General features: G+C 35.7%; 1 protein-coding gene across 2 annotated transcripts in view; it reads left to right on the top strand.

Moving 5' to 3' along the window:
* sl (small wing phospholipase C gamma 1) overlaps window positions 1–24,049 on the top strand; it is a 159,130-nt gene that overhangs the window by 77,225 nt on the left and 57,856 nt on the right. For both annotated transcript variants that reach the window (XM_089095325.1, XM_089095326.1), the window contains exons 10-11: window positions 13,307–13,369; window positions 17,692–17,880. In XM_089095325.1, coding sequence (XP_088951451.1) covers window positions 13,307–13,369; window positions 17,692–17,880 — 252 coding nt within the window. The remainder of the gene's footprint in view (window positions 1–13,306; window positions 13,370–17,691; window positions 17,881–24,049) is intronic.

Genomic DNA, 24,049 nt, shown 5'->3' with positions numbered 1-24,049 from the left:
AAACTTCGGAGAGGGCTCATATGATTGGAAATTGAAAGTTCTCGTTCCCTTTTTAAGAGTCAAAAGAGATCGGAGGGCAACTAGCCCCCCTCTCCTAGCCCTATTTTCCTTGAACCTATCCTATAAGAACTTTGGGAGAGCCATTTTTTCAAAATAGTTCAAAGGTCAGATAACTAAAACTCCGGTGTCGAAACATCCCCCCAGGGCCTGGAGGGCAGGCATTGTAATCTATGTCCTGGGCCCGTATTTGGTTCTTATGAAAGGGATGCTCGTACAAACTTCGGAGAGGGTTCATTTGAATGGAAATTAAAAGCTGTAGTTCATTTTCTCAAAGTGAAAAAAGATCGGAGGGCAACTAGTCCCTCCCGCCCTCCCCGTGTTTGGGTTTATCGGATGGATAAACCCGTCCGATAAAAATTTGAGGTGACCATTTTGTTAAAAGTAGTTCAACCATCAGATATTAAAACTCCGGAGTCGACACAACCCCCAGGGCCCAGGGACAGGCGTTGTAAGTTATACTCTGGGGATATATATGGTTCTTATAGAAGGGATGCTCATATAAACTTCAGAGGGCTCATTTATTGAAAATAGAAAGTTTTAGTTCACTTTTAAAGAGTCAAAAGAGACTGAAGGTTAATTAGCCCCCCCCCACCAAAGCCCTTTTCCCCGAACCCATCCGATGAAAATTTTGAGATAGCCATTTTGTTAAAATTATTCCAAACATCAGATAATAAAAACTCCAAGGTTGACACAAACCCATTTTTTCACTTTGATATTTTTACTTTGATACCAGTTTTGATACTTTGATGAACATTTGATATCTTTTTTAAAGTTTGATTTTGAAATAAGGAATTTCTAAAAACTTAAAAACTTTTTGCAATCAAAAACGAACAAAAATTAATTTAAAAAACTTTCCGAAAAATAAGTTTTTCAAAGAAAAGTAAAGGCTATTTTAAACTTAAGCTCAGCAGATACAAATTCCTGTTACAATTCAAAGTCAAAACAACCAGAAATAACTATTAAAGAATAAATGAAACCCAAAACAATTAGAAATTAAATAAACAGTCATAGTAAAAAACATACAACAAGTAATAATATAAATGAATAAATAGATCTTAAAGCGAGTAATGCTTAGATTTAATATGAAAATCAAACATACAATATCTATTGTATGTTTGTTTGCTTTGATTGTTTATTTAATTTCTGTTCGTTTTAAGCTTCATTTATAATTCAATAGGAAGATATTTTTTTTTCGTTTTAAGCTTGATTTTCATATTCAATCTAAGCATTACTCGCTTTAAGATCTATTTATTCATTTATATTATTACTTGTTGTATGTTTTTGCTATGATTGTTTATTTAATTTCTGTTTGTTTTGGGTTTCATTTATTCTTTAATAGTAATTTCTGGTTGTTTTGACTTTGAATTGTAACTGGTATTTGTATCTGCTAGTCTTAAGTTTAAAATGGCCTTTACTTTTCTTTAAAAACTTATTTTTCGGAAAGTTTTTTTTTTTTAATTGATAAATAATAGAACATTGGAGCCGTATGGCCTATACTATAGGCAACGCTATAGCATTGCCTCTTTTATTTGCGCCCAAGATGTAAAACTAACGAAAATGTACTTTATTATGAGAAGTTAAAATTTTTTGCAACGTTTTGTAAAATATTCTTACTGTATATCTAGAATTCTGTTAATGTCCGACAGTCTTCTAAAATCTATACTTCTAAATATGTTGTCTTCTTCCTCAACCACAAAAAAACGACGCTCCTTCATGTATGAGAATATTAATAGACTGGACAACTGATTAATTTGGCTTTTGAGAGATTTTGGCTTTCGAAAGGCAATAAATATGAACTCTTTTGCTTGTAAAAATAACGGTATAATTATATGGTATTGAGATTGCTGGAATTCAACCGATAGTAAAAAACAACCGAACAGAGGGTCAAAAAGTAAGATCGCACGAAGAGAGAGACAAAAACACACACAATAACATAATTAGACACACAAACACACATGGACGGACACAGAATCGAGCAAAAACAAAGTCATGCACACACGATACCGAAAAAGTATTCGGTATTTTAACATGATGCCGAAAATCTGGTTATGATACCGAAATGGAATAAGTGCCATTTCAAGAGAAAACATGATGACCATTTTATGGAACGAATTCAAAACATTAAAATTTTTAATATGATGATATTAATGACATGTAACTTTGTATATGTCATTATCTCAATAAAAAAAAAATATCTAATTGCATTACTTTGTTAAGTTTCCAGTATTTTTTTAAGGTAAGCTATTATCTCCAACGTTTAGAATGCTTGTTCAAATCTCTCCGTACCTGTGTGTCTGAAGGTGTGTGTTTGCCTGTCTCTGTGCTTGTCTTATGTGTGTGTTTGTGTGCCTGAATCTGTGTGTGTGTGTTTATGTCTCTCCATGCCTGTGTGTCTGACTGTTTGATTGCCTGTCTCTGTGTCTGTCTTTGTGTGTTTGTGTGTCTTACTCTGTGTGTTTGTGTGTGTGTTTTTTGTCTCTCTCTTCGTGCCTGTGTGTCGGACAGTGTGTTTGAATGTCTCTATGTCTCTGTGAATGTCTTTGTGCGTTTGTGTGTCAGTGTGTTTCTCCCCCCCTCTCTCTCTCTCTCTCTCTCCGTGCCTTTGTCTGATTATGTGTTTGCCTGTCTCTGTGTTTGTCTTTGTGTGTTTGTATGTCTGACTCAGTGTGCCTGTGTGTGTTTTTGTCTCCCTCTCTCTATGCCTATGTATCTACATTCGGAATTTATCAACTAGCTGATATTGTGCTGTAGTCAAAAGTGCGTTTATTAAATTTCTGGTACTCAGTCAGCAGTATAACACGAGTAATCTATAACTCGTCCAAAATCGATGGTCTCAAGAAATGGGTTTTTTCGAGTATCTGATACATTTTTCTTTATCTAGTATCTTCTCAGGTACCCATTGCGCGAAACATCGAACTTCATCTTCGGGTCGATGAATTGAAAGGGGATATTTCTCACATCTGAAGTCTTGCAAGTTAAATAATGGAATATGTTTATCACATTCCACAATTAAGAGTTTATCCGTTGGGAAGTTTTCCTTAACCATAAAGAGCTTGCACACCACAAAAACTGCATATTTCTCGAACTTTCTCTTGTATTTTTTTTTGTTATTTTGTGACCATTTTATAGCTTGGTCTTATTATTTTGTTGTAAAAGTCATTTCGATTTATAAAGTTTAATGTAGCACACCATAGTTTTTTATTATATTTAAATATATTGTATTTAAGCTTCCATTTATAACTGTAAACTTCACTACATTGTTCGTGCATTGCTCATACAATATCAGCTTGTTGGTAAATTCCGAATGTAGACACACAGGCTAGAAAGAGGGAGACAAAAACACACACGTGCACACAGAGTCAAACATACAAACTCACAAAGACAGACACAAAGACAAACAAACACACAGTCAGACGCAAAGGCACGGCGAGTCTGAGGGACAAAAAAAACACAAACGAAGACACAGAGTCGCACACACAAACATAGACAAAGAGACAGGCAAACACATAATCAGACACTCAGGCACGGAGAGAGAGAGAAAGAGAGAGAGAGAGAGAGAGAGAGAGAGAGAGAGAGAGAGAGACAGAGAGAGAGAGAGAGAGAGAGAGAGAGATAAAGAGAGAGAGAAAGAGAGAGGGAGAGAGACACAAAAATACAGAGAGAGAGAGAGAGAGAGAGAGAGAAACACAGAGCTAGACACACGAACATACAAAGATATACAGAGACAGACAAATACACAGACACACAGTCACGGATAGAGAGAGAAAGAGACAAAACACAAACGAACAAACAGAGTCAGACACACGAACACACAGAGACAGGAAAACACACTGAGACACATGTATAGAGAGAGAGAGAGAGAGAGAGAGAGAGAGAGAGAGAGAGAGAGAGAGAGAGAGAGAGAGAGAGAGAGAGAGAGAGAGAGAGAGAGAGAGAGAGAGAGAGAGAGAGAGAGAGAGAGAGAGAGAGAGAGAGAGAGAGAGAGAGAGAGAGAGAGAGAGAGAGAGAGAGAGAGAGAGAGAGAGAGAGAGAGAGAGAGAGAGAGAGAGAGAGAGAGAGAGAGAGAGAGAGAGAGAGAGAGAGAGAGAGAGAGAGAGAGAGAGAGAGAGAGAGAGAGGGAGAGTGAGAGAGACAAAAACACACACAGAATCAGAATCATTACCATCGACAGTTTATTAAGAGATACAGTCAATGAATACAATAATATCAATGACAAAACTCATATTAAACCTGCAAATGAAACCATGTTAAAAGCCGTGTATGATACCGAAATGGAATAAGTGCCATGTCAAGAGAAAACATGATGACCATTTTATGGAACGAATTCAAAACATTAAAATTTCAATGTGATGATATTAATGACATGTAACATTGTATATGTCATTATCTCAATTAAAAAAAATTATAATTGCATTACTTTGTTATGTTTCCAGTATTTTTTTTTTTAGGTTACGCTATCAACTCCAATGTTTAGAATGCTGACTCTGTTTATGTGAATTTTTGTCTTTTTCTCTCTTCGCGCCTGTTGTCTGCCTGTCTTTGTGTCTGTCTTTGAGTGTGTTTGTGTCTCTGAATCTGTGTGTGTGTTTATGTGTCTCCATGCCTGTGTGTCTGACTGTATGTTTGCCTGTTTCTTTGTCTGTCTTTGGGTGTTTGTGTGTCTGACTCTGTGTTTTGTGTGTGTTTTTTGTCTTTCTCTCTCTCTTTCTTTCTCTCTCTCTCTCTCTCTTTCTCCGTGCATTGTGTTTTTGTATCTTTCTCTCTCCATGCCTGTGTGTCTGACTCTGTGTTTGCTTGTTTCTTTGTCTGTTTTGTTGTGTTTGTGTGTCTGACTCTATGTGTTCGTTTATGATTTTGTCTCTCTCTCTCTCCTTGCCTTTGTGTCTAACTGTGCGTTTACCTGTCTCTCTGTGTGTCTTTGTGTGTTTGTGTGTCTGATTCTGTGCGCGGTTGTGTTTCTCTCTTTCTCTCTCTCTCGCTCTCTCTTTCTCTCTATCTCCCTCCCGCCCTCTCTCTCTCTCTCTCTTCTTGCCTGTGTGTCTGATTATTTGTTTGTCTGTCTTTGTGAGTTTGTTTGCCTGACTCCGTATATGTGTGTTTTTGTCTCCCTCTGTCCATACCTGTGTGTATGACTGTGTGTTTACCTGTCTCTGTATCTGTCTTTGTGTGTTTGTGTGTATGACTTAGTGTCTTTTCTTGTGTTTTTTGTCTCTCTCTCTCCGTGCCTTTGTGTCTGACTGTGTATTTACCTGTCTCTGTGTCTGTCTAACAGTTTGTCTGTCTGAGTGTGTGTTTGTGAGTTCTTTTTGTCTTTCATTCTCTCTCCGTGCCTTTGTGTCTGACTGTGTGTCTGCTTGACCCTGGGTAAGTCTATGTGTGTTTGAGTGTCTGATTGTGTGTATGTGTGTGTTTCTCTCTCTCTCTCTCTCTCTCTTTCTCTCAATGAATGTGTGTCTGACTAGGGGTGTGCCTGTCTCTGTATCTGTATCTGTGTGTTTTGTGTGTCTGACTCTGTGTGTTTGTGTGTGCCTTTTGTCTCTCTCTCTCCGTGCCTCTGTGTCTGACTGTGTGTTTACCTATCTCTGTTTCTGTCTTTGTGTGTTTGTGTGTGTCACTGTGTGCTTTCATATGTTCTCTCTCTCTCTCTCTCTCTCTCTCTCTCTCAGTGCCTGTGTGTCTGACTGTGTGTTTGGCTGCCTCTGTGTCTGTCTGTGTGTTTTTGTGTATCTGACTGTGTGTATGTGTTTTTTTCTCTTTCTCCGTGCGTTTGTTTCTGAATGTTTGTTTGCCTGTCTCTGTGTCTGTCTTTGTGTGTGTTTTTATATTTTTTTTCTCTCTCCATGCTTGTGTGTCTGACTGTGCTTTTTCCTGTCTCTGTGTCTATCTTTGTATGTTTGTGTGTCATACTCTGTGTGTTTGGATGTGTTTTTTGGTCTCTTTTTCCGTGCCTGTGTGTCTGACAGTATGTTTGCATGTCTCTGTGTTTGTCATTATATGTTTGTGTGTCTTACGCTGTGTGTCTGTGTTTTTTTGTCTCTCTCTCTCCATGCCCGTGTGTCTGATTGTGTGTTTGCCTGTCTCCGTGTCTGTCTTTGTGTGTTTATGTGTCTGACTCTGTGTGCTCGTTTGTGTTTTTTGTCTCTCTCTCTCCCCGTGCCTGTGTGCATGACTGTGTGTTTGTCTGTCTTTGTGTCTGTTTTTGTGGGTTTGTGTGTCTGACTCTCTGGTTGTGTGTGTTTTGTCTCCCTCTCTCCATGCCTTTGTGTCTACATTCAGGATTGACCAACTAGCTGAGATTATTGTACTCCAAAGTTCGTTGATTAAAATTTTGGTACTTAGTCACAGAGTATGACAAACGAAATTTATAACTCGTCCAAAAACGATGATCTCATGAAATTGGTTTCTTTGGGTATCTGACGCATTTTTCTTTATCAGGTATCTTCTCTGATACCCATTGCGCGAAAAATCGAACTTCATCTTCTGGGTGATGAATTGAATGGGGGTATTCCTCACATCTGAAGTCTTGAAAGTTAAATAATGGAGTGCGTTTATCACATTCCACAATTAAAGGGTTATTCGTTGGGACGTTTCTCTTAACATAAAGAGCTTGCACACTGAAAAACTGCACATTTCTCAAAATTCCTCTGAAGTCTTCCAAGTTAAATAATGGAATGTGTTATCACATTCCGCAATTCAGAGTTTATCTGTTGGGACGTTTTTCTTAACATAAGAGCTTGCACACCAAAAAATTGCATATTTCTCAAATTTCATCTTGTCTTTTTTTCTTATTTTGTGACCATTTTCATTGCTTGGTCTTATGATTTTATCGTAAAAGCCATTTTGATTTATAAAGTTTAATGTAGCATACCATCATTTTTTATTATATTGAAAAATATAGTATTTCAGCTTCCATTTATAATTATAATTTTCACTACATTGTTCGTCTAGCAATAAGAATGCTGTTTCAAAAATGACACCATACGAGGAATGTTTCAGTCCGATTTATTCTGAGTCAATTACACCGAACATTGTAATAGCTGTTGAAAAAAAATTAAGTCCTCGGTCTTTTCAATGGATTTGCATCAACCTAGAGGCGAATTGTTTGTTACAAGTATATGGTGTCTTTTTTAACCTTTAAAGAAAAACAATTTAAGTTCAAATTTCTATGTTCAAATAACATCTACTTCATTTTGTACTTTTAAAATATCACAGGTGATTTTTTTTCTTATATGTATATTTAATGTGATTTTAAGACCTGAAAAAAAGGTAAAAATTTCAATTTCAAAGCTCAGTAAAAAAAACTTAATAAAATAAAAACTTCACTTCAAACATTATTTTTTCCAATAGAAGAAATCACGACTGACATATTTATATCATCCTATTTTATATTTTTTTAAATATCGCAAGTGACTTGTTTTCGTTATAAATATATTTAATGTGATTTTAAGACGTGAAATTTTTCTAATTTCAGTTAAAAAAAATCCATTTAAAAAAAATTGGTTTGTCAAAAAGTTAGGCTGGGGGTATTGGGGCCATGGATGGGTCCCTTGTTGGGAATATGGGGACCCAAGCTCATACTTAAGCCCGGTAATGGAAAACTGATGTGCTCAGGACCATTACAATACATAAATAATACCTGGCCGGTTGTAGTCATTACAATTTTTGGAGATCGAAACAAGTTTCATTAACCATCAAAAGAATATGTTTGTCCAGGAATTATCTCCAATCATTGTGATATCCAAATTCTCGGAATGATGCCAAAAAAGGTGCCCGGAAACAAATCACCGATAGCCTTTACCATATATCCAATTGAGAAATCGATTGCGCAAGTAACTTGGTACGTGACGCTTGACACCAGTTGGCCAGCGTCCCAGAAAAAATACATTGATTGCCCTATAATGTATTTCTACGAAGATAATATCATCAATGACTATTTGGCTCAGTCGAATAGCGTGTCGTTCTTTTACCATAAGAAATAATGAGTCTCACGTTCTATTCATATATCAGACATAAATTTTTCAAAATAAATGGAAAAACTGCTTAGAATCTAAAAAAAAGTGGGTTATTGGAAAAGAAAACATGTCACCATATATAACTGTAGTTAACAATATCGCCATCTATGATTTTTGTTATGTAGAAGTAGACATTCGGGGAATCGCCGTTATAACTTCTTCGTGATCTTAAGCCACTAAGGAAAAAAGGAGTAGTGGATAGGGCTGTATTGGAACTGCACACTACTTCCTAATATTCAAAATTAATCATGTAGAAGACAAAAAGTATGTCTAGTCGTTGAAGAAAGTTAATGCTTCTCGAAAGGAAATACTGTTTTTTGCTTTCTTTAAGATAGAGATTTTCATAACTCCAGTCCTTTTCATTTATCGTTGACCTAATCTCGATATCAGAGACATTTTTGTCACCTCATCTCAAAGGAAATGGGGCACTGACGCTCCTTAGCAGGGGTGTCATCGGGGAGGGGGGGTAATTGCCCCTTAATAATGTTGAGAAAAACATTATTGTATATCCCATGTCTCTTGACTATCCGAATATGGAACCCTCTTGCCCCCCCCCTCCCCAAATAAAAATGCTGGAGATTCGCCACTGCTTTGTTGGGGTTGATTTCTTAGATCGTGATTAAGAAAAAAAGAAGAAGGAGGCGAAAATGTAGAAGAGTAATATGTAACCAATAAAAACTATCGTTCCAGAAAAACGGGTACGTGTGCGTCAAAGGCATAACAGTTTTTTTTTCTCCAAGAACAGCATTGTTTTAGAATTTTTTGGCACTTTGGGCGAGGTTTATTAGTTAAAATCCTAATTGAGTGGTAACCTTTAACCCGAAGGAAATTTGAAAGATAGTAAATAAATGCTGTTGAATTATTGCAGTAGCAAAAGCATGTGACCAAAGTTTTAGACCTAAAGTAGTTTATTTGAGAGAAATCGACAATTCAAACTAGGCTGTGAGCCCATATTTCTTTCTTCTTTCATTTCACTTTATTTTTTGGGAGGAATCTGTAAAGTTTACCTTATTTTTACTGGATGTCAACTTCTGCTGGGTTTATTATTGATTTTGTTCATCAAATGACCAGAAACTTTTGAAAAGGTGAAGCGGAGGAGGAAGTAGGAGGGGGATAATTTGTGGGCCCCATACGAACTAACCTGTCTTAAATTTGTGAAATGAGTCACCTGTCTTGTACCTGAGTGTATTTGTTTACGAAATTAACTAGCAATTGGGCTGCCTCAAAATGAGCATAATGAAAAATTAACTTTCGCCCGGACAACTCTATAAATTCTGGCGTCGAAACCGCAACACATGAAGTGGGCTTGTATCCAGTACCCGAAAACACAACATCTACTTTCAAAGAAGCTGGAATAACTATTTAGGCAGACTCTGCTAAACCAACAGCCATCATAAGTTCAGCTTCTACTTCAGTTGCTGCACTGGAGGCTCAATTAGTTTTTTCTACCACCTGTATTTGTTTAGACCTCTCAAGTTCCTTTGTTGAGGGTCCTACCCTGCCGAATCTAAGCCAGTGCCCCTAACCTTTGTCTTGATTTAACGCTGGCCATTTCTTAGGATTTCCCTGGATTAAATATTCGCTGTGAGCACACAAGGTATATTGTTTCAGTTGCCGCGGATTTGTTGGGGACAGGATCCGGCCTGGAGAAACTGTAGTTAAAATTTCTTTTATGCATAATGAAATAAGGAAATAGAAATACGCAAAAAATGTGTTTGCAAAACATGTGGCTGGTATCCACGATAAAGACAGCATGGTAGCATGACACAATCGGACATATGGGTCCGTTATTTTGGTCGCTAGCAAATGCTCGAGTCAGAAAAGGCAGATATAGCAGAAAATAGAAAACATATTCGATAATGACGGGAGTCCTAGCTCAAATCAAAAGGGTAGTTTCCTTGTGCGACTTGAGTTGATGTGGGTAATGAATCCTCAGCATAGAGACAGAATGAAACCTATATCCCCTAGCACTAGTTCCCCGAAATTGCAAGGTCAGAGCATTGAAAGTGTTGCTTTTTCAATGAGAAAGTCCGTCACTGGTTAAATTGGCCTCTTTTTTTTGACATTTTGTGTTGATGAGTTCAAAGATGCATCGAAAAAGAGGCAGCTAAGTTTTGTCATACGCTTTGACAAAAACCGCTGGCTCAGTGTGAAAAAAAAAAAAAAAAAAAAACTACTTTGAGACCACATGGAAAAGCATTAGTCTCCACATGGAGACTAAATTGGGGTCGATCCGTCGCTCAGTGTTATTATGGAGCTTCAGCGATAAGTAGGGTTGTCAACCTTACTCATTTTAAATTTTGCTCGTTTTGAGTTTGACTCGGTTATTTATTGTAATTTCAGTTCGTTTTGGGTTTCATTTATTTATTTATTGTGGTTTGTGGTAGTTTTGCGCTTGGAGGATTATTTTACTTTATTTCTGCTCATTCATGGTTTAATGAAGTTCTTTACTTTTCTTTGAAAAACTCGTTTTGTGGGAAAAGTTTTTAAATGAATTATAAAAAAAATCTTAATTTTATCTGTGAGTGGAGAACTAGACTGCCACTAAACAAAGATATAGTGAGAATTCTCACTCCCTTCTGAGACTTTTTCATAAAATGAAGGGCCTGTGGGCTAAAAAATTGCCCCCCCTCGGTATTGGTAAAGTGACAGGCTATTGCTTTAAAATGTATGAAACAAATTATTAGTTTTAAGTTAAATTTATTCAAATCAGAACGTCCTCCTCAGTTTTTGGGCGCATAATCTTTTCCGTGAATGCTTTCACGTAAGCTTCCTACCAGAATTCATCATAGATAATTCTTATTTAAGCCGCGTTAAACGAATTGCTTATTTAGGACTCATAAGAGTATCAAAGAAGGCCTAATTAAAAAATCTGGTTATATATTTGAAAAACGTAGTTTTAATTTAAACCAATAAGTCCGTATGCAGTCAAGACAGCTTACAATGCTGAATACAAAGCTAATACTAATTGTGATTCTATGGATATGTTGCTACTTGAATATTGATTGGCAAGAAAGGTTCTGGAATTATTATAATTATTACCTAGCAACTTTATTATATTAATGACCTTTGTCTTTTATTAATTTAAGTATACATATTTATCCTCGCTTGTATCCCCCGAGTGTGAGAGTTTGGGGGAAATTTATTTAAGTTTCCTCCCATATGAAGTTTTTGAAATCGCGTCAAATGGTGTAAAAAAAAGAAAATCCCGCCGAAAAAGAAAAAAAAAAAAAAAAGAAAAAGTAAAAGGTTGAATAAATATTTACAAAAGGAGTAACCCGTATTTTCTTTAAATCCAAGAAATATTTTCACTTATTGTCAGTCTCGCCAATGGTGGGGATTAGCCTCCATCCCTCCTAGATATTTCCCCTATATAGATTTTGAAAATACCTTTTTTTGGTATTTTCATTCAAATTATTTTTTCTGGAGTTATTAACTCTGGACTGTAAAAAAAAAAAAAACTCATCAACTCTGGACCGTAAAAAATACATCTGTATATATATATGTATATATATCTATATATATATATCTGTTATATATTTGAAAAACGTAGTTTTAATTTAAACCAATAAGTCTGCATGCAGTCAAGACAGCTTACAATGCTGAATACAAAACTAATGCTAATTGTGATTCTATGGATATGTTGCTACTTGAATATTGATTGGCAAGAAAGGTTCTGGAATGCCAATGGTGGGGATTAGCCTCCATCCCTCCTAGATATTTCCCCTATATAGATTTTGAAAATACCTTTTTTTGGTATTTTCATTCAAATTATTTTTTCTGGAGTTATTAACTCTGGACTGTAAAAAAACAAACTCATCAACTCTGGACTGTAAAAAATACATTTGTCCCATCTACATTTCCAGGGTGCCTGTACATATTGTGTTAAATTCCTAGGAAAATCGTTCACTTTTCCCATGAGTATTTAAATTGACGTACTCATAAGAACAAAAAAGAAAAAAATCTTCTTACTGAAAGAAGAGGGGAAAAATACAGAATTCAAAAAAATCAAGTGAAGAATCAAACGTCACAGGTTTTCTTGGAAAAGTATTTAAATTTATTTTCAAAATGTATTAATTGCTTATCCAGAAATTCCATTTTGTTACTGCCAGTCCATGACGTAACGAGAGTACCGGTAATATAAAATTCTTAGAAGACCTCAAGTCTACTTGGCACTGCCTACGTTACGGACACAATTTGCGCCGTAACATTGCATAACGTAACATAAGATATTAAGCTAAGTTAGTGTGAATAGTTCTGCAACGTAGTGTGAAAGAACCATTATACCCAGACCTTTACAAGCATTCTCTGTGAAGTCTGCTTTGAAGTTTTCGTGTACACTGCTGTCATTTAAAATGCAGTCATGTCCTTCTATACTTAAAATCGTAGATTGACGCAGCTAATTCTAGCTGAATTAGTTTCTTGAGAATTTTCTTAAATCAGTGCAGTAAGGGCCATCATGTATTTTTATGCTTTAATAATTTTTCTTCGAAGTTTTTGAGCAATTTAGTGTTTCGAGTCACTTTTTATGTTGCGTTGAGTGTTTACATATTAGTGTTTACACATAGTGTTTACATGTTTTTGTTTTGACAAGCAATGCACTGAATACTTTGTGTTAAAATTAATCGGAATATATTCTTTTAACCCTAGATAAATAATGAAGTTACATAGCTTAGCATGAAAAGATCTTGGTTTCGCGTGAAATCACTCAGATCTGGTTTACTTATGAGTGAAATTAATATGAAAACTTTGCCTTTTTCCTGTGAAAGTTTTTATATGTTTTGTTTTTCCAGGATTCGGATTATGGTAATGAATATAGAGCACCGGATTACTTAGAATCCGGTGTTTTTGTATGTTTTTATATGTTTTGTAGTTTTTATATGTTTTTGTTTTTCCAGGATTCGGATTATGGTAATGAATATGGAGCACCGGATTACTTAGAATCCGGTGTTTTTATATGTTTTTGTAGTTTTTATATATAATAGTTTTTATAGGTTTTTGTTTTTCCAGGATTCGGATTATGGTAATGAATATGGAGCACCGGATTACTTAGAATCCGGTGTTTTTATATGTTTTTGTAGTTTTTATGTATAAAAGTTTTTATATGTTTTTGTTTTTCCAGGATTCGGATTATGGTAATAAATTTGGAGCACCGGGTTACTTAGAATCCGGTGTTTTTATATGTTTTTGTAGTTTTTATATATAATAGTTTTTATATGTTTTTGTTTTTCCAGGATTCGGATTATGGTAATGAATATGGAGCACCGGATTACTTAGAAATGGACAGAGTTGGTCAGGTAAATCCTTCTCCTTCTTAGATTGTAGTCTGGTTAACAGAAACTGAAGGGAATGTACTGACAGAGGAGAAGTTGAAAGTACAGACTATATTTTGTGACAATATTTTTACTAAAACCATTAGAAGTTATGGAGGACGAAAAAAAAACTAAAAAAAGCATACTTTTAAACCAATCTCGCTTTTTGTAGGTATAAAAGTGTCCGTATGTTTGTTAGATAATTGATCCTTTCTGTTAAATTTATGGCTGTGCTAATCAAACGAGAAACATGAAAACTTATGCAGAATAAATTTGGAATCAAGGAAAATATTAGTCTAAATAAATCCAAAAATTTAGTTAAAAAATAAAGTAAAATAAAAACCTGAGTTTTTATGCTGATCTTAACGGGTGAGGTGAGTGGAGGAAGGTAACGTCTGTCTATATTTGTGAGGTCCGAACTGTGAAGATATGTGTATGGATTTTTAATAATTCTAATCCGATTAGCCATCTCAAATTTCTGCTCAACAACTTGTTGTTCCAGCCAGGCCAAAATTATGGTTTTGTGGCAAATAGAGACAAAACCGATAATTGGCTGCTGCATAGTTTCTTTTGCTACTGAAAAAGGGTACTTGAACTTTGAATAACTGTTCATCTAAGCTCTCTATCAATATTTTATGGCCAATATTTCAGTGTCATCACCTCCTCGAAAGAGAAGAGAAAAGCGAAACAACCTTCTCGGGAGAAGAAATGTAAGATTTCGCGTTTATGAATATAGGAACTTGAAACCTCTAGATTTTGGTCCTTGAACATGCTTAAGTTCTGAATAAGAGCATTTCTATGCCTGTCTTTCTATTTTTTTTCCATCTTTACTGCTAAATTATTCAAGGTATTGCATGCAGAACAAATTTTGGAACCATGAGAATGGACATAGACTGTAAATTCGAAATAAAAGCTAAACAAGAAATGAATAAATAAGAAAACAAAACCAAAAAACTTTAAATGTGATGTCATAATAACTAATGTTCGAGAGCTTAAGGTCTGAGCCAACAAGATTACATCTGGGAGGGCAGAAGGTCCAAAACGGCTATTTCCAAGGTCTAAAATAAGCCTCGGCGCTTTTTCTGTTTTTCCCTAACCTGTTTCTGTTTCTGGTTTTCGTAAAAGCATAAACAGGTCATCTGTTTTGTCGAACCTGTTTCTGTTTCTGTTCGGTTTTTTTCTTATATTGTTTTTTTTTGTTCCTTTTTTTTGCCTGCTTTCTATTTTTCTCGTTTTACCGGGCGCTTGCGTTTTCACTATTGTCTAGCCGGTAAAGGTCAGCGAACTTTTGCGCTGCTATTTGGTGGCGAAAGGTTAAATCATCTGTATAACAGAAGAAGAAAATGAAACGAAAAGAAACAAGTCAAGGGTCGTCTCGAATAACAAGGAATAAACGATCCAGCGAGGGAGGCAAAACGTTGAGCTTAAGCTTGAATTTGTATTGTTGTGAATAAACTCAGGTGATCATAACAGGTTAGCCACCCCAGGTCTGAAGTGAGCTGGGCCTAAAACCTTAGAACTGACTTAAATAGATCTTCCTACATTCATAAAACAAACATTCATAGTAAAGCTACCAGATCACTCTCCTCCAAAAATATGTGTTCTTCTGAGCGGTTGCTGCATGAGCAGCAATGAGAGTCTGAGTGAAGCTGATGAACACTTTTGTCGTTTTTTAAACAAAACAGGACTAACACCCTCTGTCCAAAGATAAGATACAATAGCAGCTCGGAATACGGAAAACATGGTCAAAGCCTATGAAGAGAGGTTCTCGTCTATCTTGTTGAGTTCCGACGAAACGGCAAGTCGGTAATTAGCTTATTTCTTTTTTATATTTAGCTAGCTCTTGTAATTTATGCTTTGTCAGCTAAGAAGACGCTAGTCTAACTCCAAGACATCATTCAAAGATTGAGAATCTGGAGCTCAATATTTGCTTTAAAGTTGGTCCGAAACAGTGCAAGAACCTTGCAGTACCGTTAACTTAGATCTTGGAACAAAATAAGTAAGGTCGAGGAGTTTGCAAAGAAGCGGAACGGGGTTTATAGTACAAGTCAGTAGAAAAGACAGCTGTAGTGATTTATCGGCGTCCGTATTCAACAAATTTTAGACACCCTGGATGCAGCAGCAGCTGCAACCTAGTAAAGAGTGAATCGCGGCCCTTAGTAACCGAAAATAAAATAAGATGTGTTTTTAGAAAAAGTATTCTATGCAAAAAAAAATAGTTGATGCTGATTCAGGAAGGCTAACTACTACCCACGTTAAACGTCAATGTAGATCTTGAGCGCGAAAACATATTTCACTTATTTTCAAGAAAATTCTCGAAACCTCTCTAAAATGGCATTTAGGTCTAAATGACCTACCCGGAGGAATACAGTCCCCCACCCTAAAACCAAAGAAGATCGTATTTTTAGCGTGGGTAGCACTGATGTGTCTCCTTTATCTTTATTTTTTTCTTCTTCGTTTTCTCCCAAGCGCCCGCAGGTCACTGGATGGTCGAAGGGAGACGAGTGAAGGATCTTCCGAAAAATCTCGTTTACAGTTACTGCTCTTTATGTAAGTTGAGATTAATAACGCCAGTTTAAAATTTTTTTTTAACCTTCCTCTCTACCACTGACTTCTTGTTTTTTAGTAAACTGATTCGTTTGGCTTTTAAAGTCAGAAGTACATCCTGAAGCTCACAGAATAAGCTCTCAATCCTCTCGTGGTCCCTGCCACGAGTGTACCCAGTAAGCAGGCATTTAGTATGGCTTGCTACTTAGTCATTTAGGAAGAAATTTGAACCTCAAAACTGGTTGGAAGAAAATTTATTGATCATAGTGCAGAATGGAAGTTAGTAGTGAATCAAAGTGCAGTTCGTTTTCTATTTTATTTAAAGCTGTTGTGCTTTTGTATTTGAAAGGAAAGTTTGTTCCTTTTATTTTTTACTCCGTTCTTCAACATTTTGAGGTGGAAAGAACGAAATCGTGCAGTGCTCAGGTCTTCTAATAGATTTTAGAATCATCTGTACAGTCAGGGTCGTATCATATGTGCATGTGGACGATTGAAAAAGAGATGTACTAGTAGATTTGAGATGGTTTCAAGGCGGTTTCTTTACGCTAGCTTGAGAATTGCAGCGTGTAACCTTGCCCAGTATAGATGACAGGGTGCAACATCCAAAAAAAGAACCTGAATTCAGATTTGGAGTCAGCATGCTTGATTTGATAGGAAGCGACTATTTAAACTCTAAAATACTTATAAACACAAAAATCGATTTCTCCCCTCATTTCCCCTTTCTAGGGCAAATTTGGGACACTTGTTCAAGGGAGATTTTTGTGTAATTCAGCTGATTTTCTAAACATTTTGGTGTAAAAACAATTCTGTTGCAATTTCCCCGAGGTCTGAGCATTTTTTCCGTATCCTTCCTCAACTACTATTGAAAACGGCGATTTAGTGCACCTGTCGGTTGGCTAGGATAAAACTTATGTTCGTGTGCGTCAGTTCGAGTCAAATAAAGGGATATATATCTATATTTTCTGTCTTTGATCAGGTCTGAACGGGGTTGCCTTCAACACAATTTTAAATAGGATTTGGGATGGTTTCAAGGCGTTTTCTTTACGCTAGCTTAAGAATTGCATCGTATAATCTTGCCGAGTATAGATGACAGGGTGCAACATCCTAAAAAGATAAGCGAAAACAAAAAACAGCTGTTCTTCTTATAAAAGCAATTGTTTTCTGTTTTTCAAAAAAAAAAACAGAGCAGAAAGCAGAAACAAGTCACTTGTTTTTGACGGACCTGTTTATATTTCTGTTCTGTTTTTTTTTTTTTTTCGTTTCTGTTTTTCTTAAAAAAAGAAAAAATGCCGATGCTTAGTCTAAAAGCCTGAGCTGTCGAATTTAGAGAGTGAAGCGGTAGGTGATGAAAATCTGGAAAAGCCACCTCTTTTGCTAGTCTATGTATCTACAATCAATTGTGTGCTTGTTTTCCCGTGTGCAAACTGATTTAACTGTTAAAATATTTAAACTAGAGATGTAAAGTTTTTGCAGAACAACCGTGAAACCATGAGAATGGTTGTAAGCTATAGAAATCTACTTTAGAAAATGGTAAAAAAAAAAAGTGCTGTAGTTCTATACATATAAATAGAAATATTAATAAATAAATGTACTTTTAGTTGGGGTCTGAAGATTTGGGTTTTAAATGTTTACTTAAATCTTATATTTTGTTCTTACCTGGTAAGAACTTGGTAAGCCTTGCTTACCTTGGTAAGCCTTGCTTGTCTTGGAATGTTTACCTTAATAAAAATATATTTACCTTAATCAAAATTATTTTGAAGGTAACAGTCATAGCAATCTTCAGCTATACCGCTAGTAGAAGTGACGAGTTAACTTTTCCAAAAGGTGCTGTGATTACTAATGTTCATAAAGAAGATGGTGGATGGTGGAAGGGGGATTATGGGGGAAGACGTCAAATGTGGTTTCCAGCGAATTATACCAAAGAAGTAACAGAGCAAAAAGAAGAGTCGGTAAGTCCAGAATAAGTTCTTTTTCGTCTTTTGCGTATTTTCTGCTCTTTCGAACTGTCCAAAAGAAACATGATAGAGGATGTCATTAATTTTAATTGTTGTTCTACAAGTAAAGATTGCAAGGATTAACATTAATGCTAGAATAGGGATGTAAGAAGGGGTAATCTCCGAGTGTGCTCATCTCCGTCGCGATGTCCTTCTGATCACTATGTCGAGATGTCTTCTCTCCGTCACTATGTCCTTCTGATTATACTCATTATCTTTGGTTAAGTTGCTTTTTTTTTCTTTTGATGAGCTTGTCCCATCCCCTAGATAAAGGACTAAGATAATTTAACTTTTTTGGAAAAAAGAACAAACAAGTTACTTAAAAGTTGCCACTATTTTAACTTTAATTATAATATCTTTTATAATTTAAAGGTTAGCTTTAATTATATATTATTATTATTATTATTATTAGTGATAAAAAAAAAACTTTAATCGTCTTGAAGTTCTAAAAGACTAGTATAAAGTTTTTAAAGTGAAATACAAAATTAAACGATATGGTTGAAACTTTGTGGTTTTCCAAATCATTACATATCTTATCTAAATATGCAAATGGTATCATTCTTTCAATTATTGTACTTTTCAGTTAACTTATGAATTTTACGTTTGCAGTAGGCTATGCAGTTTTGTTAAACGACCCCCCCCCTTCCTGTTTCTAAGAAAAAAATTACATAGGAAGCAAATTACTAATTTTTCTTTCAAAAATGAATTGTGTCAATTTTGCTATTTGGATTATTAATTAGTTTTTTCTTCGTTTAATAAGTTTTTCGGTGTGTTGAGGACTTCAGGATGTCAGCTACAAACTTCGTCAGCATTTCATGCCTCCTTTCCCCCAGGGTTGGGAGCTTGAGCTGGCTCAAGCTTTGTTCATAGTTTTTATAATTCAGCCCAAGAATTATTTTGCAGGCTCTCTTCTGAATTGTTTCCACTTCGTTTCTGTGCTTCTCTGTAAGCGACGGGTGCCAGACAGGACAGCCGTACATCATTAAACTACAAACTCGAGGAAAAAAAGAATCAAAATATGATTATTGTTTTAAACCATGTATTTAATAATAATGTATTCAATTGCTTTTTAGTAACACATTGATGCGCTACACAAGAGCACCTTTATTTTAAGAATGGTGAAATTGTTTCCTGAATTCCAAAATAACTGACATTTCTTGCTTTAGATATAATGTCCCTAGAATCAAAGTGACTTGACATTATTATTGGACAGGGTTGTTCACACAGGTAAGTTGTTCAAAGAATAAAATGTGTCCTGATGCAAAGCTTTTCGACACTCGGAAAGTTTTCTTTTGGGTGAAAACTGGTAAAAACTCATTGGTCCTTCTTTGAATTTGTTTCTACGGAGGTCATTTGCTTGTAGCTCAATGATTTCTCAGCTGCATTTCGTTTTGGCAACTGGCTGTATCTACTTAAAACTGGGTTTTAAACAATGTCTCTTCTTTGCCTTTGAATCCCCCCCCCCCAAAAAAGGAAACGCTCCAGAGAGCGCAACTGGAGTCTATGATGACTTCCTATTTAAGTGGCTTGGGGAACCCAGCCATGAAGACCTCGCGCATCCGAAAGTTTGTAAAGCTTGTTGACCTGTATTAGTTCCAAACCAAGACTACTTTGGATGAAGGTCTTAAGCTGAGTGTATATATCGAAAACATGATTTTTCTCTGATTCTAGTTTTAAGTTCAACAAATTCTAATGACTAGTTGTGCCTACAACAAAGGGTTATTTCAATGCGCGCTCTTCGTGAGGCAGTAATGGCTATGGCCTCCCTTTGCTTCCCAGGATGTCACCTATTTCCTTTCTTGAATTAGATTCTCTGCTCAGACGATTTTCGCAACTTTCAGAGCTTTTACTATTTTTCTACTGTGTGATATGGTAATATCTCCATTTTTTCACATGTTTCTTAACTTTCTATGGTTGAGTCCACACGACCTTATTAAATTCAATATCTTTACTACATACCTCAGTTTACTGTTGAAGACTTCATATTCAGCACAAAAAGCTCACTGGTCGATAATACAGTGCAGGAATATTGTTTTTTTTTTCTAATTACACATCTGCCTTGCTTGTCGAACTAAACCATTCTTAACGTCACTCCTGTTCTTTCTTCTATCAGCAGTCAGACAGCTGATATTAATCTGTTCTAAGCTATAATCAGCAAATGCTTTTTAAGTTCATCAAATATTTAATCTCCATTAACGTGTATTATGTACGGAAGCCAGCTCTTGTGTATCGTCATGACAAAGGCGAAACCTAATTATATTTTTCACTCTTTGAGTCTGAATGATTTTGGTCAATGACGGTTGGCAATGTGTGTGCTCCCCAAGCTACATTTTTAAATAGACCTGATTTTTCTTGGAAAAGGTTCTCAACTACCTCCAACAAAACTACTTACACTACTTTACCCTATGTAAAGTGTTTTGCACTTTAAGATATATATATTTTTTTTTAAGTGTTTTGCCTCTTGCCAATTCTAAAAACGAAAAAATTGAATTCTGCAAGCTAACAGAAAATTGTTTCTGACAGTTAGTAACAAAATTCATTGACAATTTGAAACCTTGGTGGAGAAGATTATTGCAACTAATAAGAATGCTGTATTTTGACAGCAGAATTTGATAAAATCTGGAAACTCAACTTTGATTCCTCTATCACCTATTGCGATCAAGGTTGAGTTTTTCAGATTTTATGCTGAGCCAGATGAGAGGACCTTGCGGGTAGCTTCTGGGTCAAAGACCACAGTTTGAAAACCCCTGCTTTAGATGGTATTTACCTACGTGATGCAGTGAAGTAGTGTAGCTTTGCATAAGGGTGTTTACAAAAAGTGTTTAAGCGGTCCTTTTTCACACCAAATGAAACAAGTTGCAAATTGCATGGCTGCCATTTACAACCGAAGAATAAAAAGCTGTCAAACGTATTTATCCCTAGTATTGAGATTTGCTGCTTCCTCTAGAAAACCCCCGAACGACGAGTACGCTAAGCTGGTCGAATATCAAACAGTTCGTGGTAACGAACTGTAAGTAAGGAGTGACCCGGCTCAATAGTAACCGAAACTCCAAAAAACGGAATTCCAATACCAATAGATATATCAAAAGAATCGGATTTTAGTCTTATCTATTATAGGTTACAAGTCTGAGAAAATTTGCCTTATTTTCGAAAAAAAGGCAAATAATTATCAAAAATCCAAGGTGCGTTTCAAACAGTTCGTGGTGACGAACTGTAAGTAAGGAGCGATCCGGCTCAATAGTAACCGAAACTCTAAAAAACGGAATTTTGATACCAATAGATACATCAAAAGAATCAAATTTTTATGCTGATTTCAAATATATAAGTTTTATCAAGTTTAGTTTTACCTATTAAAAGTAACAAGCCTGAGAAAATTTGCCTTATTTTCGGAAAAAAGAGGAAACACCCCCCTAAAAGTCATAGAATCTTAACGAAAATAACACAATCAGATTCAGCGTATCAGATAACCCTACTGTAGAGGTTTCAAGCTCCCATCTGCAAAAATGTGGAATTTCATATTTTTTTTTTTTTTTGCCAGAAGAAAGATCACAGCTGCCGGTTTATTTGGTTATTCGTTGTTTTTGTTTGTTTTTTTTGTTTTTTGCCCAGGGGTGATTGTGTCGACCCAGTGGTCCAAAAATATCGTGTGAGGGCTCATTTGAACGGGAATTAAAAGTTTTAGTGCTCTTTTTAAGTGACAAAAAATATTGGAGGGCAGTTAGGCCCCTCTCCCTCCACTTTTCCCCAAAATCGTCTGATAAAAATTTTGAAATGGCCATTCGGCAGAGACAGAATTTTTTTTCATAAACATTATTTTAAGATATGATTTATTTTTATTCATTTGTTAGAGTTTTCTTTTTTTTTTTTTTTTGTCTGCCTAAGTTTATTAAATATGTTAGATACTTGTCCCAAATTGTCTAGCGGCGAGCCAGACTGCACTATTTACGCTAGCCTTGAACGGCTAGTGCCATTTGCACATCACACCTTGTACACGCAGAAAACCCGAAGTGAATGAGTGGAACAAACGCCGCGAACTAGTCCAATAAACGCCGAAGGCGCTAAATCACATGGCAGATTACTCTGATTACTTCGACGATCATCGGCTCACTTCGGGTTTTCCGCGTGTACATGGAGCGATGTGCAAAAAGAATTCCCCGCCTGGAACCGCGTTGTTGTCACTGTGATGTTGTGATTGCTGCCCTGTTCGGGTCGCGACAGTTAGATTAGAGACATATTCGTCGGACGAAACACGAATTAGGATTTTTCTATAAAAAAAAAATAAAAATAAATTAACAGGCTAAAAGTGAGGTGCGTTATTTACTGTATTAATAAGCGATGATCTTGAATAAACTATTTTATTGAAGAGATAGTTATAATTCTTCTTATAATATATTTATGCATATAATGCAGAACAGACTTGCGCTATAATATTGATATTATATTGTAGTTCAAATATTATTTTTTTATAGTTTTAACTCTGACTGGGAGGAATCATATTGTTTCGTTAATTTGAAAAATAAATGCGTTTGTTTGTTGTGTGGTAGTAGCATTGCAGTGCCGAAAAACGTAAAGTTGAACGACACTTTAAGACAAATCATGGCACTTTTAATGTGAATTATCCTCTTAAATCTGAAGTAAGAAAGAAAAAAAAATGTAATCCAAAATCAAGTCTAACAGCACAACAGACTGTTTTCACTAGACATGCGGAAAATTCTACAAAGACCACTATTGCTTCTTTCAAAATATCTCACATACTCGGAAAAAACAAGAAACATTTCATGAATTATCCTCTTAAATCTGAAGTAAGAAAGAAAAAAAATGTAATCCAAAATCAAGTCCAACAGCACAACAGACTGTTTTCACTAGACATGCGGAAAATTCTACAAAGACCACTATTGCTTCTTTCAAAATATCTCACATACTCGGAAAAAAACAAGAAACATTTCATGAATTATCCTCTTAAATCTGAAGTAAGAAAAAAAAAAAAATGTAATCCAAAATCAAGTCCAACAGCACAACAGACTGTTTTCACTAGACATGCGGAAAATTCTACAAAGACCACTATTGCTTCTTTCAAAATATCTCACATACTCGGAAAAAAACAAGAAACATTTCATTGATGGTGGGTTGTTTTAGAACTATTTTTGACTGGTCCCGATTGTTTGTCTCATGGATTTTCTAACAAACATGAGATTGTCTCAGCAATACAAGACTTACAGTTGTCAAGTAACACTGTCACAACAAGAATACATGCGATTTCAACAGACACACAAAGTCAGTTAAGAACTGACTTGGAAGTATGTGACTGGTTCTGGATGCAATTTGACGAGTCAACAAATATATCAGACCCCGCGAAGTTAGCAGTAATGGTGAGAATGATGTTTTGTAACTTCACAGTAAAAGAGGAAATGTTACAAAAATTACCTATGAAAGGACAGACAAGGGGTGAGGATATTTATAATACATTCAAAACATAGGCAAAGTCAATAAATATGCCTTTGCCTTCAAAAGCTGCCTGCAATAGCCACTGATGGGGCGCCAGCAATGACGGGTAAAAACAAAGGATTTATTGTATTCTGCATGAAGGATGATTCATTTTCAAACTTCATGTCCTACCATTGTATTATCCACCAGGAAGCTCTGTTTTGTACAATTTTGCCATTTGAACACGTCTTGAAAATAGTTACAAAAAGAATCAATTCTATTCGAACAGCTCCTTTGCAACACCGACTTTTCAAGGCCCTATTAGAAGATACTGAAGATAAAGAACATGATCTTATTCTGCATACTGAAGTACGTTGGCTCAGTAAAGGAAATGTTCTTACACGATTTGTGAGTTTAATTGAAGAAATAAAAACATTTATAAACGATAGAAAAGAAAATTATGATGAGCTAGCTGACTCTGGCTGGCTGGTTGGTTTGGGATTTCTCACAGACATCATGAAAAAATTGAATTCTATAAATTTGTAGAAATAACATTGACTTTATTATATTTGTTAATTAAATGTTTTCTTTGTATTTGTGTGTTTTGTTTACTTTCTTTGCGTTTGGTAAATACATTTCTCTGTGGGTATGCAATTTGAACAAAATGCCGAATAATTTTATTATTTTGAAACATTTTTGT

Source organism: Artemia sp. Qi Xiang Cuo, chromosome 10, assembly GCF_049724085.1.
Source record: "Artemia sp. Qi Xiang Cuo chromosome 10, ASM4972408v1, whole genome shotgun sequence".
NCBI classification, from domain to species: Eukaryota; Metazoa; Arthropoda; class Branchiopoda; order Anostraca; family Artemiidae; genus Artemia; species Artemia sp. Qi Xiang Cuo.
Note: the sequence above shows the minus strand (reverse complement) of the source record. Positions and strands in the feature narration are given on the sequence as shown.